Source organism: Podarcis erhardii (assembly GCF_964252035.2).
Source record: "Podarcis erhardii genome assembly, chromosome: 14".
NCBI lineage: Eukaryota > Metazoa > Chordata > Lepidosauria > Squamata > Lacertidae > Podarcis > Podarcis erhardii.
The window spans coordinates 53,095,180-53,111,572 of NC_138503.1; the positions used below are offsets into that span (position 1 = coordinate 53,095,180).

Here is a 16,393-nt window from a genome sequence, read left to right on the forward strand (position 1 = left end):
TCTTGAGAAGGATGCATTTCCTACAGTCTGCTCCCTAATTTCACCATGGAAGCATCTGTAACCTGAGGTACCACTGTAGTCATAGAATCCTAGAGTTGGAAGAGACCACAAGGGCCATCGAGTCCAACCCCCTGCCAAGCAGGAAACACCATCAGAGCACTCCTGACATATGGTTGTCAAGCCTCTGCTTAAAGACCTCCAAAGAAGGAGACTCCACCACACTCCTTGGCAGCAAATTCCACTGTCAAACAGCTCTTACTGTCAGGAAGTTCCTCCTAATGTTTAGGGGGAATCTTCTTTCTTGTAGTTTGGAGCCATTGCTCCGTGTCCGCTTCTCTGGAGCAGCAGAAAACAACCTTTCTCCCTCCTCTGTGTGACATCCTTTTATATATTTGAACATGGCTATCTGGTAGTTGTCTGGTAGTTGTCTTTCTCTTTGACATCTGACGGGAGGGCGTTCCACAGGGCGGGCGCCACCACCGAGAAGGCTCTCTGCCTGTTTCCCTGTAGCTTTGCTTCTCGCAGGGAGGGAACTGCCAGAAGGCTCTCGGCACTGGACTTCAGTAAAGCAACTTGCACAGCAGATTGCGTGGGATAAACCTGAGCGGAAGGGGGGAGGTGCCCTGCAACGTGAACGCCCAGAGACAGTTAGCAAAGGGGCACAGCCATTTGTAGAAAGGGGGGGGGGACCCAGCGTGAGGCCAGCCAGGATTATTGTGTCAAAAGAACAACCACCTTCTAAACTGACCTCTGGATCCTTCAAGCGTGTAAACAAGCTCCGATAGTGCAAATATTTTCAGGGATTGAGCAATGCAAGATGTCTCCAGAATTTACAGTTCCGCGGTGATTTATGAAAGCCTTCCTATTTATATGGCCTTGTTTACAGCGCCTATCGCCCGGCGAACTGTGAAAAGGTGTTCTTTTAAAAACGAAAGCCCGGGGCGGAGGAGAGGCCGCAAGTCTTATTTCTCCCTCTGTTGAATTGTTTGCAGTTTGCTTATTCTTTTCCCACAGCCATACACTTCTCTTAATTTTTTTTTTTTTAATGCCTCTATTTCTCCCGTCTTCTCTGATCTCTGGCTTTCAAATGCTGCTATTCTTTCTCTTTACAGCCTCGTGTTATTCATGCATTCTTGGCAGCTGCTGTTGAATTTCGGGTGTTTTACAGAAGGGATTCACAAAGGAATCCTTTTCTTTCTTTCTGCTATTCTCCTTTACTATTGTTATTAGGAACAGGGTTTGCTTATTTGTTTGTTTGTTTGTTTGTTTGTTCGTTTTCCCCCTCCAGTACAGCAGTTGAAAACGAATGACGTTTTTTGGGTGAACATGCCCAGATTAAGGGGGAAGGGACAGCGAAGTAATTGCATTTTAAAAAAATAATTCCATTAGCCTCAACTGTTTATTATGACGCTCTTCAAGTTTTAGGCATGTATTAATCTTCTGTGAGCTTTTAAATTTTGGGTGTTGAGGGTAGAGTGGTATTTTCGATTGGCCCGGACCCTGCAATCTTCATCTGAGGCCCTTCTTTGGGTGCCTGCCCCACGAGAGGTGTGGAGGGTGGCAACATGAGAACGGGGCCTTTTCTGCAGTGGCTCCCCATTTGTGGAACAACCCCATTAAGGAAAGGGGGGGATTGCTCAGAGTTGTTGAGCTTTTGGGGGGGGGGATTGCTGACAGTGACCCGCCTGACTGCCGCTGCCAATCGCACGCCTTGCTGAAGCCACCAATCGTCTGCCCGCCAGCAGCCACCAATTGCCGCAGCCAATCACCAGCAGGCCTTGCCGCGGCCACCAATCTCCCCCCTACAAATCGCCGCTGAGAATCTCCTGCTTGCCACCTCCACCAATCGCCCATCCCCCCCTCTGCACTGTGTATAAGATGACCCCCCCCCAATTTTTAACATTTAAAAAAAATTAAAAAATCGTCTTATGCACTGAAAAATACGGTAACTTATTTTTTGAATTTATATCCCCCACTTCCTCCTGAAGGAGCCCACGGTGGCAGAGTTGAGTGGGCGTGCGTGTTCAAGAGTTGTAATTTGGTTTTTCCCCATTTGGAGACATTATTCTTAACTGCCAGAATGAGAGTGCTTCCCGGAAAACAGCGGTGAGCCCGAGAAACGGGAGTTGTGCTCTTGGCGCTTCCACTCATGGTGGCGACTGCTGCTTCTTCCACCCCGGAGCGTCTCTCTGAGCTGGAATCGTGATCTCACATCCCTTTAAGAGGCTGCTGTTAAGAGAGACGTAGAGAGGTAGCCGTAACCTTGGCAATGCGCTGTCAGCCGTCTTGGCGGCGAGAAAAATGCGCCCGCCGAAAATTGACTTGTATGCTACAGTGTCCATCATAACGGCCCGTCCTTATAGCACGTTTGAGGTCCGTGTGGCCGGTGGCCATCGGACATAAACTGCTGGCTGGGAGAATGTCTGCCGAAATGGTGTAGCCTTGCCTGGAGCAAAAAGCAGGTGGAGTGTTTGGGTTTGGTGAGGAATGCAGGGTATGTGAGGGGATTTTACAGAGCGGTGATGTATTGATCCCAAGGTGCCCAGCGGAGGCTGCGAAAACTCGCCGAGCTCGTTCCTGCTTTGCTGCTGGAAAATGCCGAGAAAAGGGTTCAAGCGAGTGCAGGGTTCTTTAGCTTCTTCCTCCCAACTGCAGAGGCAAACCTGGGCTGCTTGCTGATGGTGTGGAACAAACAGTTCCATTGTCGCTTGTCATATTGTGAGACAGTCCAGCACAAAGTGGGGAGGGGGGGACTTATTTTTTCACACAAAGCAATGGCTGAGTTTTACAGGCTCAGACCCAGAGCCTGCAACGACACTCAACACGGACGATAAAGCTTTCGCGTTCTTGGAAGGAGGCTGCGAAGCGAATAAAAAGCTTAGAAACGGTGAGCAGCAATTCAGCAAAAGCTTGTAGGTCAAACTCGGCTGCGGCGTGTTGAGCTTTCTGCCGCCTGCTCCCATTTTTGCAGGGCTTGCCCCCGGGAGCCCGGCCTTCTCATTCCCCCAGCCATATGAGTGGCACTAACAGCAATTCCTGCCCGTGAGTCCGAAAGCCCCTGGCAAATTTTCTGCGGAGGGCAAGGGAGCTCATCTCAGAAGGATAGATGGAGAGCAGCCAGGCAGTGACTGAGGAAGTTTATTTTCCATTTCATGGGCCCTTTCCTTGACGTGATTTCGGGGCACGATAAAACTCTTGCCACGCTCGGCTCCCGAGCTGCTGAGCAAGCTTCTTCGAGACAAATTAGGGAGCCGGGGTTCGTTTTGCAAAACGATGGCTATGCACTGGGGTGGGAGGAGAATGGTTCCTCTACTAATTGCTGTGCCATGCTGGGTGGAGGGTGTGCCTACTGGCAATTCCTTGCTTGTGAGAGCGGGTGGAGCTCCTCTGGCTATTCCACCGCTGTATGGAGAACAGTGGTACCTTGGTTCTCAAACTTAATCCATTCTGGAAGTCGGTTCCAAAACCAAGGTGTGCTTTCCCAGAGAAAGTAATGCAAAACGGATTAATCCGTTCCAGACTTAAAAACAACAACCCCTGAAACAGCAATTTAACATGGATTTTATAGTACTATCTAGCGAGACCATTGATCCATAAAATGAAAGCAATAAACAATGCGCTGCAGTCACACAGTCAAAATATCAGTAGCTGAACTGGGTTCCACACAGTCATAAAAACAAAATAAATAGCAAAAACAGACAGACCTCAGTGTAACACTCAAAACAGAAGTGTGGCACTCAAATCGGAAGTGTAAAACTCAAAACAGAGCACATTCGGCTTCTAAAAAACGTTTGCAAACCGGAACACTTACTTCTGGGTTTGCAGTGTTTGGGTTCCAATTTGTTTGAGTTCCAAGGCATTTGAGAACCAAGGTAGCACTGTACAGAGGAGAAGATGCATCTGTGACTTCTGAGTTCTTGCGGCCAAGGCAGCTGCCTTCGGGACGGGTTCCTTTGGCCTGGCCGACCCACCCACCGGGGGAACTCAGCACCAGTGACGCTCCGGCAGCGGTTTGCAAAGGGGGCACCTTTGCAGATGCGTTTTGGGGTCCTGATGTGCGAATGGAGCACATCTCATCGCTGCAGGGGGGCTGCCCAGCCCAGCCCAGGTGATCATGTAGAAGGCTTCCCTTGCAGTTGGGACCTTGCAGTCGACATGAGCGAAGCAACCTGCACGAGGCATGAGGAGGAAAACCCTTTTGTTTTGGTGTGTTTCATTAGGGCACGGGCCCTGGCTTGGTGCTGGTGGTGGGGATATTGCGTTGTTTTTATTTTGACTATATATTTTGTGGTTTTATATTTTGATTTTATGCTGCGAACTGCCCTGAAGGTATAGGGCAGTATATAAATTTAATAAATTTATTAGAGTGGACGTTTGGGTTGTGAACGTGATCCGTGCTGGAAGCACGTTTGCAACCCGCAGCATTTGCGAACAGCAGCACTGCGTCTGCACACGTGCGGGTTGCGATTCAGTGCTTCTGTGCATGCACAAAGCGCAATTTAGTGCTTCTGTGCATGGGTCTCAAATTTGTTCATCGGCACCTGCAGGTCTGGCTGGGAAAGACCCCCGCTTGAGCCCCTGGAGAGATGCTGTTAGTTGGCGTGATTATAGATTATATAAGCGTGATTATAGATTATATAAGTGTGATTATAGATTATAGGATGGCATCAGTATTTGGAATTTCCCAGGCACGTTTTCCTACTGGCACGGATCCAGCTGCAACTGCGTGGAGATTTCTGGGCGCCAGGTTTGCGCCCGCCGTTTAGAAACCCCTGACTTAGTCCATAGTTAATAACATTTCTGTTTTTCCACAGTGCGTGTTTCTCCTTGCGTACAAGTGAATTGTTGTAAGAGCGAGCGATGTACAAGCAATGTAGTTTAAATCGTAGAATCGGAGAAATATAGTGTTGGAAGGGATCCTGGGGGACGTCTAGTCCAACCACCCTGAGATCTACGGTATAGGGTGGTATACAAATTACAAAAATAAATACCCACTCACCCACCCCCTGGGTAAATAGGCATTCTGTTGTGGCGACCTTGATTTAAGTTGCCATTTGGCGCCCATCTGATGCATCTTGAGTTTCTAACACTGCCCTGGAAATGGTCCTAAACTACAACTCCCAAATCCCCTGACAGTTAGCCGTGCTGGCTGGCGCTAATGGGAGTTGTAGCCTCTGACAGCCCTCCTGCAACAGGGAGTTCCATAGTTTACGTGTTGTGTACAGAAGGACTTCTTTTCTGCGGGACTTAGAAAACCAGCCGTTTTGACTCTCTCCTCGCTGCGTGTCTCGAACCATTGGCCCTTAATGTTTTGCAGGCCGTTTGACTCTTTTTTCTCCCTCTCCTTCCTCTTCCCCAGGTGTACTATTCGATTCCCCAGCACAATCATCAAGATCCAGTTCACGTCGCTCTACCACAGAGAGGAGGCGAAGGAAGCAGCCTCGTCACCTCCACTTCGGCCGCTCTACCCCCAGATATCGCCGCTTAAGATCCACATTCCGGAGCCGGACCTCCGAAGCCTTGTCAGCCCCCTGCCCTCTCCCACCGGCACGATCAGGTAAGGAGGAGCTTTGCTATTCCGCACCAAATCGCCATTGCGGGACCAGTTTGAGGCGACTTCCCCCCCAAAAGGAGCCCATCAGTCTATGCTCACGTGTTTGATGCGCAAAGCGAGAGAAAGGCCTGTCATTTTGGTGGGTCAGGGCAATGAAGAGGCGGCTAGCGCTGCAGAGACTTTAGGCAAGCAGCGCAAATGAGGCTCCTTTATTATTACAATGGTCCCTCGGTTCTCAAACTTTAATCCATTCCGGAAGTCCGTTCCAAAACCAAAGCGTTCCAAAACCAAGGCGCGCTTTCCCATAGAAGGTAATGCAAAACGAATTAATCATTCCAGACTTTAAGAAAACAACCCCTAAAATAGCAATTTAACATGAATTTTACTACCTAACGAGACCACTGATCCATAAAATGAAAGCAATATTCAATGTACTGGATTACAAAATAAATAAGACAGTATTGCAGATGATAAAAATGAAATTTATTATTTTTTCTTACCAGCACTGATGATAGTCATTGTTTTGATGGGGGGCTTTTATCCATTTCCGCAGTCACACAATCAATCAATCAGTAGCTGAACTGGCTTCCACACAGTCACAAAAGCAAATTAACTGAAAAAGCCTCGAAAACAAAAACGCAAATTAAAAAGCAAAAGCACCAAACTTAATCTGTTCCAGAAGTCCGTTTGACTACCAAAATGTTCGAAAACCAAGGTGCAGCTTCTGATTCGTGCAGGCACCCCGGAAACAATAACCGACAGCCACATCAGACGTTCAGCTTCCGAAAAACATTTGAAAACCGGATCACTTACTTCCAGGTTTTCAGGGTTTGAGAACCAAGGCATTTGAGAACCAGGGTACCTCTGTATTAATTCTACATGTCACCCTTCGTCAAAAGATCATGGGGCAGTTCACAGAATACAACACAAAAGTAAAATTTGCCTTGGCACGCCTTTTAGAGGACGTCACGCTGGGCCTCCTGTCCCCAAGTCCCCCCCCCCCTTCGCCCAAATGGGGATACCATTGCAATGATGGCTAAAATTCCCCCTGCTAACTCCAGCGATGGGAGGAAGCAGGTTTTGCCACCCCAAACTAAACAGGCTCTGTCACGAAACACGGCCAAGTTACGCTTCTCCCGGCTCATGCTAGAGCAGGGCTTCTCCACCCTGGTGTGGCAGGAGAGGATAGGAAATGTGGCAGGACTATTCGAGGACAATATTGAGTATTATATTTTGGGAATTGCTCCTTTTCTTGTGTAGCTGCATTGTTTCATACTTACTAGATTCCCCATGAACATATTAGAAAGTCTTCCGTGTTCTAAACCAAACACTGCTAGGAGCTGCTGCTTTTTGTGATTTCTTGTCTATTAACAAATCAGTGTGGCACGAGCAAATTTTTGTTCAGCAAGTATGGCTCAGAGGAAAAAAAAGTTTGAGAACCGCTATGTAACATTCAGAGCAAGACTGGCTCTCGTATAGAAGATGCCCGAGTTAAGTTAGGTTTGTTTCTTTGTGTCATAAAACATGTGCACTGCTTGTTTGTTTTAACAAAAAACCTCAAAGCGGTTTGCAAAAAGAGAAATGGAGAAAAAATGGCAACAATATCAAAGTGTACAAAAAGTTACAATACCGAAACAAATTAAAATTTACACCAACTTTCTTCACAACGACTCTGTGGTTGTATGGAAACCAAGGCACCTGGTGAAGGCGGAAGAAGGGATTTGTTATGATGCATATTTTGTGAAACTCTGTGCCAATTGAGCAGCAAGCAAAGTATACATAACATTATCCTGTCTGCTTTGCTGGCATCTTGATGGAACCAAGTTGTTAATGGATTACTTTTATGTTTTGTTTCTAAACCGCTCCTTCTTTGCACAGGAGCTTGTTTTTGCTCTGAGTCCGCCCATGAAGAGGGCTATACATCAAATTCTGCTTTCTATCAAACTTTGCTTTCTCGCCATTTGCCCTGGTGTGGGGCTGGGTTTTCCAGGATTGCTAGGAAACGGGGGCTCCTCTGCTACCCAGTAGCCATGCCCAGTGGTGATTTTCAGACCGGGCAGTACAGTGGTACCTTGGTTTACAAACTTAATCCGTTCCGGAAGTCTGTACTTAAACCAAAGCATTCTGAAACCATTCCCATAGCAGCGGGGAACTCAATTTACACATGAAACACACTCAGCAGGAAGCAGAACATGTTCTGCTTCCAAGGCAAAGTTCACAAACCAAAACACCTACGTCTGGGTTTGCAGCATTCCTAATCCAAATTGTTCGTAAACTAAGCTGTTCTTAAACCAAGGTACCACTGTGTTTTGTGTTGCGGTACTGTGAGAATGCAGTGATACTGTTGGACCTGAGTTCCAATCCTCACAGAACCATGACTCTTGCTGAATTGCCGCCGGAATTCTTGCGAAGCTAAATTGGAACGACTCGTTCTCAGCTCCGGCTCCCTTGAAGGGGGGGTGTGTGTTGCAAAGTCGAGAAGGCGACTTGCTTGTTCACACTGAACCGTGGTTTGTTCTAACCAGCGGTTTAATGTGACTCTGTTCAGGGAGCGCTCGCCATGGGCTCCCATGAAGAGAACCATCCGTCAGCCTGAGAGGAGTCTTGACGCTTAATACTTTGAACCATTTATTTGTTTTATTGCATTTTGAGTTGTAACCTGCCTTGAGCGCCTCGGCCGAACGGGAGAATATAAATGCATCGAATGAGATAAAGGGGGGCAGCGAGACTTGGCACCCACCTTTGTCTCCCTCCTGTGCAATGGTTGGAGTCACAGGGGCCCTTGAGTCTGCCAGGGAGCAGTCTTAGAAACTCCCTGGGTGCCAGGTGCAAGTGGTGCGGGTCCAATTGCGACCACGTGGAGATTTCTGGACTCCAGGTTGGCGCCTGACATCTTCATCTGGCTGGCCCCTCCAGCTTTCTGAAGCAGGTCAGCAGAATATAGTGGTGCCCCGCAAGACGAAATTAATTCGTTCCGCGAGTTTTTTTGTCTTGCAATTTTTTCGTCTTGCAAAGCACGGACTTTGGAAAAGCTTCAAAAATCACCAAAGTCTTTAAAAACCTCAAAAAAGGCTACCACACCGCGTGCTATGAGTTGCTCCTCAAAGTGAATGCACAGTTTTAAGAAAAAGGAAACAAACTTGCAAGACAAAGGAAACAAACTTGCAAGACGTTTTCGTCTTGCTAAGCAAGCCCATAGGGAAATCCGTCTTGCGAAGCAACTCAAAAAACCAAAAACTCTTTCGTCTTGCGAGTTTTTTGTCTTACGAGGCATTCGTCTTGCGAGGTACCACTGTAGCTTATTTTTCACCCTTATATCCCCCTTTTTCCTCCAAGGAGGACATGGCTGAACCCACCCCTCCGTTAATCCCTACAACAATCCTGTGAGGTAGGCTAAGAGGCTGTGGCTGACTCCAAGGTCACCCAGTGAACTTCCTGCCTGAGTGGGGATTCAAACCCTTATCTCTCAGGTCCTCATCCGACCCTCTCACCACTTCACCCCACTGCCTTCCTAGAGTCCTTCTGCTATGGGGCAGCTTTATAAATTAAGTAGGTAAATAAATATGGGGAAAGCAAAATGTCCCTTAGAGCAGGACCTGAACTGTTTTCCTTGAAGCTTGAATTTATTTCATTTTGCATTGTCTTATTTGAAGTTTTAATGTGTTGTAAACTGCTTAGAGATCCCCCCCCTTTAAAATATAAAGAGGTATAGAAATGAAATTAACAACAACGGCCCCCGTTTTTTAAAAAAGGCACTAGGACATTCCATTGTGGCAACCACAACCCAGGTTTAAGGTTCCATTTGGCGATTAGCTCATATATCTGAGTTTCTCGCACTGCCTGAGAGATAACTGCCTGTCCACAACAGAGCAGAATCTCAGCCTGGAGAAGGTCTCCGTGAAAAGCCTCTACTCAGGAGAATTCGGAAAGGCAGGGATGGGTAACAGAGCCATCCTGAGCAGATCAGCTGGCAAAATACCAGGGCAGCTTCTGTCGTGGGTCACTCAGAAGCCACCCAGTGTGAAACTTTGTTGTTGTTTAGTCATGTTCGCCTCTTTGTGACCCCCTGGACCAGAGCACGCCAGGCCCTCCTGTCTTCCACGGCCTCCCGCAGTTTGGTCAAACTCATGCTGGTAGCTTCGAGAACACTGTCCCACCATCTCGTCCTCTGTCATCCCCTTCTCCTTGCGCCCTCCATCTTTCCCAACATCAGGGTCTTTTCCGGGGAGTCTTCTCTTCTCATGAGGTGGCCAAAGTATTGGAGCCTCAGCTTCAGGATCTGTCCTTCCAGTGAGCACTCAGGGTTGATTTCCTTCAGAATGGAGAGGTTGGACCTTCTTGCAGTCCATGGGACTCTCAAGAGTCCCCTCCAGCACCAGAATTCAGAAGCATCAATTGGGGTTAAAAGCCATTCCTGCCTTTCCGATACGCCCAAATAAATGGGAGACCCAGAGCGGCCAGGCTTGGAAGGGAGAGAGGCTGCTGTTGCTTCTCTTCCTGTGATTTATCTCCTGCCATTCAGTGTTTGCACGTGAAGGCAGTCCTGCCCTTGGTTCTCTGTTGACACCTGCAGGCCTGAGCTTGCGGGGGGGGGGGGGGGAGGCAAAGCTCTTTCAAAGAGGGCCAGATTTGATGACATGAACATGCCTGAGCTTTTTTTAGGCTTGGAAGTTGTTGAGCTTTTTTCTAGGATTTGACCCCAAGAAAATAAACTGCCGCTGGGGCTGGATGAAATCAGCCAGGGGGCCAGATTAGGCCCCCAAAACGGACTTTGGACATGCCTGCTGTAGGGAGCAACGTGGGGCAGGGCTCCTGCAATAGGGAGCGGCCATAGCTCCATGGCAATGCACAGGCTGCTAGCCCACTTGGTGACCCATAATAATAAATAATAATCAATTTTTATTTATACCCCACCCTTCCCGGTTCAGGAAACCAGGCTCAGGGCGGCTAACAACAAATTTAAAACACTTAATTGATGCTACAAAAAAAACCCCACAGCATGAAATAGAAGAAGAGGAGTTTGGATTTCATATCCTGCTTTATCACTATCCTAAGGAGTCTCAAAGCTGCTAACATTCTCCTTTCCCTTCCTCCCCCAAAACAAACACTCAGTGAGGTGAGTGGGGCTGAGAGACTTCAGAGAAGTGTGACTAGCCCAAGGTCACCCAGCAGCTGCAGGTAGAGGAGCGGGGAAGCGAACCCAGTTCCCCAGATTACGAGTCTACCACTCTTAACCACTACACCACACTGGCTATACAGTATAAAGCGTGCATAACAATAAAATCAAAAATCAATTTAGGGGGGAAATCCATCCAATAAACATTCGATGATCACCAGGGCTAGCTGGCTAAATTAGTCCCACTTGGGCCAGCGAGGAGACCAGGGGAGAACCAGCTATGAGATCCCAGAGTGGGTGATCTTCATAAAAAGGGATGGGGAGGGGAGGAAGGGGAATAAAAGATCAGGCTAAGTTCAAATTGAAAGCCAGGCGGAATAGCTCTGTCTTACAGGCCCTGTGGAAAGAAGTTAAATCCTGCAGGGCCCTGGTCTCATGGGACAAAGCATTCCACCAGGTCGGAGCCATCACTGAGAAGGCCCTGGCCCTGGTGGAGGATAATCTGACTTCCTTAGGGCCCAGGACCTCTAAACTATGGTTAGTCATGGACCTTAAGGTCCTCCATGGGACATACCAGGAGAGGCGGCCCCGTAGATACGAGGGCCCTAAGCCACAAAGGGCTTTAAAGGTCAAAACCAGCACATTAAACCTGACCCGATACTCCACCAGGAGCCAGTGCAACTGGTAAAGCACTGGGTGAATATGCTCCCTAGATCAGTGGTTTGGGCCACTGCCCTCTTCTTGCCATAAACTCATCCCCTTTGCCTCCTGCCCTTTGCGTTATTCAGAATAGCGGTTTGCACTGCCCTCGAAGGGTGATAACAACACAATAAAATTCAGGAGAGGTAACAAATAGGGTGATTGTTATTTACCCGCGCAGCCAAAGGCATTACAGAGCAAATGCATAAAACACATTATCAAAACCAGGTAATTCCGCCAGGTAAAAGTTTGTCCCCCTGAAGAACCTAACGTATCCCCAGAAACTTTTCTCCTTAAAATCGCCACTCTATAGGCAAAACAGCCCAGTTTTTCAGAAATGGGGGGGACAACCTTAAGCAGAGGCTTGACAACCATATGTCAGGAGTGCTCTGATGGTGTTTCCTGCTTGGCAGGGGGTTGGACTCGATGGCCCTTGTGGTCTCTTCCAACTCTATGATTCTATGATTCTATGACCTGTCCCCTAATAAAAAGTTAATCACATACCCAGTCGATCTCTCAGCTGGGAGATTTGCATCTTTGAAGAAGGATGCTCTTAAGTCATCGATCGGCCAAAACAGTCAATTGCACATTTATTCAAAGTGCAATTAAAACTATCCACTTTAATTAATCCAACCCCTTGGTCCGGCAGCGGCAACTTTTCAAATTCTGTTCGTCGTTTGCCCCCCCCCCCCCGCCGCCCCCTTGCCTCTTTGCACCCCTTTAAGCATCCCCACTGCTCTCCAGGGGGTGGTATCGCCCCCCCGGGGAACCACTGCTGCAGATGTTCCTGACTACAAGTCCCATCAACCCCAAGCGGCAGGCCTGTTCCAGCTGATGGCTGCTGTAGTCCAAAGCATCTGGAAGGCACCAGATTGGGGAAAGGCTGGGAGAGGCAGTGGTGGGCTCATTGCTTCATTGCTTGCCCTGGCAGGAGACATCTCCCTGCGTTTTCCTGCCCCTTCCTTTGGTGGTTGGAAGAGGAGCAGTCCCAAAGTGCCCTCCGTCACTCCGTTCCAAAGCTTGCATGTGTGAATTTTTTATTTTTATTTCGGTCACAGATCAGTTCCAGCCCACATACAATATCAAGGAAGTCATAAAACACGATAGGGATACATTTGAATTTGCAGTTAGGTATAACAGGAACAAGGGGACGCGGGTTGCGCTGTGGGTAAAACCTCAGCACCTAGGACTTGCCAATCGCATGGTCGGCGGTTCGAATCCCCGCGCGGGGTGCGCTCCCGTCGTTCGGTCCCAGCGCCTGCCAACCTAGCAGTTCGAAAGCACTCTTAAGGGCATGTAGAGAAATAGGGACCGCTTACCAGCGGGAATGTAAACGGCGTTCCGTGTGCTGCGCTGGCTCGCCAGATGCAGCTTGTCACGCTGGCCACGTGACCCGGAAGTGTCTTCGGACAGTGCTGGCTCCCGGCCTCTAGAGTGAGATGAGCGCACAACCCTAGAGTCGGACACGACTGGCTCGTACGGGCAGGGGTACCTTTACCTTTATAACAGGAACAATACAGATACAGCAACAGTTAAAAATATATATACCGTATTTTTTTGCTCTATAAGAGTCACCTTTTCCCTCCTAAAAAGTAAGGGGAAATGTGTGTGCGTCTTATGGAGTGAATGCAGGCTGCGCAGCTATCCCAGGAGCCAGAACAGCAAGAGGGATTGTTGCTTTCACTTTCAGATTTTTTTTTTCTTGTTTTCCTCCTCCAAAAACTAGGTGCATCTTGTGGTCTGGTGCGTCTTATAGAGCAAAAAATATGGTAAATTAAAACTTAGTCACTAACATATAACCTAAAATTATCATTTAAGCAGGCCTTAATCGTTAGGATAGCACAGCTTGTTCCCTAAGTTTCATGGCAATTGCACAGAATTTGGCTACCCTTAACCCTTGTCCTCTACAAGGACTCCGTTCCAAAGCTTGCATGTGTGAAAAGAGAAGAAACGCTGGGCAGCAAGTTCTGTTTTCACATGCAGCCTTTGCGGTTTCGTCACCTGACACCCTCCCTCTCTCCGACAAAGAACCACACCTTGGGGATTGGTTTCCAGGTTGCCGCTTTGAGGGAGGGGGGCAAAGCTACCCAGCGCATAACCTGCATATTTTTTAATGCTGCCCCACTCATAGAATTGAAAGGGACCCCGAGATCATAATATCTCCTCCTCTTCCCTGCCCCCCTTTGAAGTCAATAGCCCTGGCTTCTCCCACTGAGCCCTGCAAGAAAAGGGCTGCGAGATGCTCAGCGCTTTTAACATCTGCTGGGGCTTCAGCATAAAGCAAATCTATCTGAGCTTCTTGGGGGAAAAGCCCGCAGAACTCTTTTCTTGAGGTTTCCTTCTTTTGCTCAACCTTTTCGTTCTTGTTTACAAACATCCCCTTTCTGTGCACGCCTCTCAAGGTTTCCTCTAAACTGCTTTTCTTCCTCCGGATATGAATGAGATCAGCCGCCTTCAGTATACAGTGGTACCTCGGGTTACATATGCCTCAGGTTACATACGCTTCAGGTTACAGACTCCGCTAACCCAGAAATAATGCTTCAGGTTAAGAACTTTGCTTCAGGATGAGAACAGAAATTGTGCTTCAGCGGTGCAGCGGCGGCAGCAGGAGGCCCCATTAGCTAAAGTGGTGCTTCAGGTTAAGAACCGTTTCAGGTTAAGTATGGACCTCCGGAACACATTAAGTACTTAACCCAAGGTACCAATGTACAGTGGTGCCCCGCAAGACGAATACCTCACAAGACGAAAAACTCGCAAGACGAAAGAGTTTTCCGTTTTTTGAGTCGTTCCGCAAGACGAATTTCCCTATGGGCTTGCTTCGCAAGACGAAATGTCTTGCGAGTTCTTGCGAGTTTGTTTCCTTTTTCTTAAAGCCACTAAGCCGCTAATAGCCGTGCTTCGCAAGACGAAAAAACCGCAAGACGAAGAGACTCTCGGAACGGAATAATTTCGTCTTGCGAGGCACCACTGTATTTGAATAATAATAATGTGCTTTTCGTGCATTAAAGGCAAGCAGGCGGCTGTCTTGCATGCAGAACACCCCAGGCCTCTGCAGGGGGTGCAAGGCTGAGACACATTCTTCCTCTTCGGAACTGCTCAAGAGCCGCGCCGGCCAGTGCAGCCTGCACGGAGCTGCCTGGGCCACTCATCTTGACTCTGTGGAAGGCAGCTTCCTAGTCAACCATCGGTCAGCCTGAGCTACCTTGCAGGGCTGTTTGGAGAGGACAAAACAAGGGGGAAGAAGCCCTTTGGAAGTAGTACAGTACAAGTTCCCTGCCTATGGGGGCCCAAAGTGGCGCTTCTGTCGCTTCGCATAGCACAATTTTTAACTTGCAGGAACTGCTCCTGCAACTCCGGTGATTGACGGCTGTGGGATTCGCGCGGTCGATAGCAGAACCATTCAGCTGCCGTCAGCTCAGTGGAGCCTCCACACCCAGAAGCAGCTTACCCCTGTGTCGCAGGTAAAGGGACCCCTGACCATTAGGTCCAGTCGTGGCCGACTCTGAGGTTTGCTGCGCTCATCTCGCTTTATTGGCCGAGGGAGCCGGCGTACAGCTTCCAGGTCAATGTGGCCAGCATGACTAAGCTGCTTCTGGCGAACCAGAGCAGCGCACGGAAACGCCATTTACCTTCCCACCAGAGTGGTACCTATTTATCTACTTGCACTTTGACGTGCTTTCGAACTGCTAGGTTGGCAGGAGCAGGGACCGAGCAACGGGAGCTCACCCAGTCACGGGGATTCAAACCGCCGACCTTCTGATTGGCAAGTCATAGGCTCTGTGGTTTAACCCACAGCACCACCCGTGTCTCTAGGCTCAGATTGTATCTATCTGTAAATAAACCATATATCCTAAAGACACCACAGTCTCCACTGACCTTCCTTCCAAGGAAGGTAAAAAAGGTAAAGGACACCTGGATGGTTATGTCCACTCAAAGGCGACTATGGGGTTGCGGCACTCATCTCGCTTTCCGGCCGAGGGAGCTGGCGTTTGTCCACAGACAGCTTTCCGGGTCATGTGGCCAGCATGACTAAGCCGCTTCTGGTGAACCAGAGCAGCGCATGGAAACACAATTTACCTCCCGCCAGAGTGGTACCTATTTATCTACTTGCACTTTGACGTGCTTTCGAACTGCTAGGTTGGCAGGAGCAGGGACCGAGCAACGGGAGCTCACCCCGTCACGGGGATTCAAACCGCCGACCTTCTGATTGGCAAGTCATAGGCTCTGTGGTTTAACCCACAGCACCACCCGTGTCTCTAGGCTCAGATTGTATCTATCTGTAAATAAACCATATATCCTAAAGACACCACAGTCTCCACTGACCTTCCTTCCAAGGAAGGTAAAAAAGGTAAAGGACACCTGGATGGTTATGTCCACTCAAAGGCGACTATGGGGTTGCGGCACTCATCTCGCTTTCCGGCCGAGGGAGCTGGCGTTTGTCCACAGACAGCTTTCCGGGTCATGTGGCCAGCATGACTAAGCCGCTTCTGGTGAACCAGAGCAGCGCATGGAAACACAATTTACCTTCCCGCCAGAGTGGTACCTATTTATCTACTTGCACTTTGATGTGCTTTCGAACTGCTAGGTTGGCAGGAGCAGGGACAGAGCAACAGGAGCTCACTCCGTCATGGGGATTCGAACCGCCGACCTTTTGATCAGCAAGTCCTAGGCTCTGTGGTTTAACCCACAGCGCCACCCGTGTCGCAGGAACCTGGAGCTAAACAAAAACAAAAACAGGAACAGTGCCTGCTTAGCAGTTTTCCAGGTTGCTTCCAGCTGGCCGGCTGTCGGAATCGCAGCCCCTGTCCAGTGGCAACACTCCCCCCCCCCTTGCCCATTGACCCTCTGCAAGAAAATTGGCCCTTTTTGAAATGTGGTTCTTTGGGGTTGGCTGCTTTTGTGGGAGCAACTTCTCCTCCTTGTCTTCTAGGAATGTCAGCAATCCTTCTGTGAAAGCGAGGTGGGTGGGGACTCCTAGCCCTTCCTCCCCACCCCTCCCTTGGGAGTCTGATCTCATCAGCTCA

The 16,393-nt window shown here is 48.9% G+C and overlaps 1 protein-coding gene and 1 long non-coding RNA gene across 3 annotated transcripts in view; one reads left to right on the forward strand and one right to left on the reverse strand.

Annotated features, from left to right (window-relative positions):
* Window positions 1–16,393, forward strand: part of FOXK1 (forkhead box K1) — an 84,053-nt gene that overhangs the window by 36,299 nt on the left and 31,361 nt on the right. For both annotated transcript variants that reach the window (XM_081839750.1, XM_081839751.1), the window contains exon 2: window positions 5,360–5,557. In XM_081839750.1, coding sequence (XP_081695876.1) covers window positions 5,360–5,557 — 198 coding nt within the window. The remainder of the gene's footprint in view (window positions 1–5,359; window positions 5,558–16,393) is intronic.
* On the reverse strand, window positions 11,506–12,482 carry LOC309329419. The gene is made up of 2 exons (XR_014151149.1): window positions 11,844–12,482; window positions 11,506–11,720 (listed from the first exon to the last, which is right to left on the reverse strand). It is a non-coding gene; the product is annotated as an uncharacterized lncRNA (long non-coding RNA).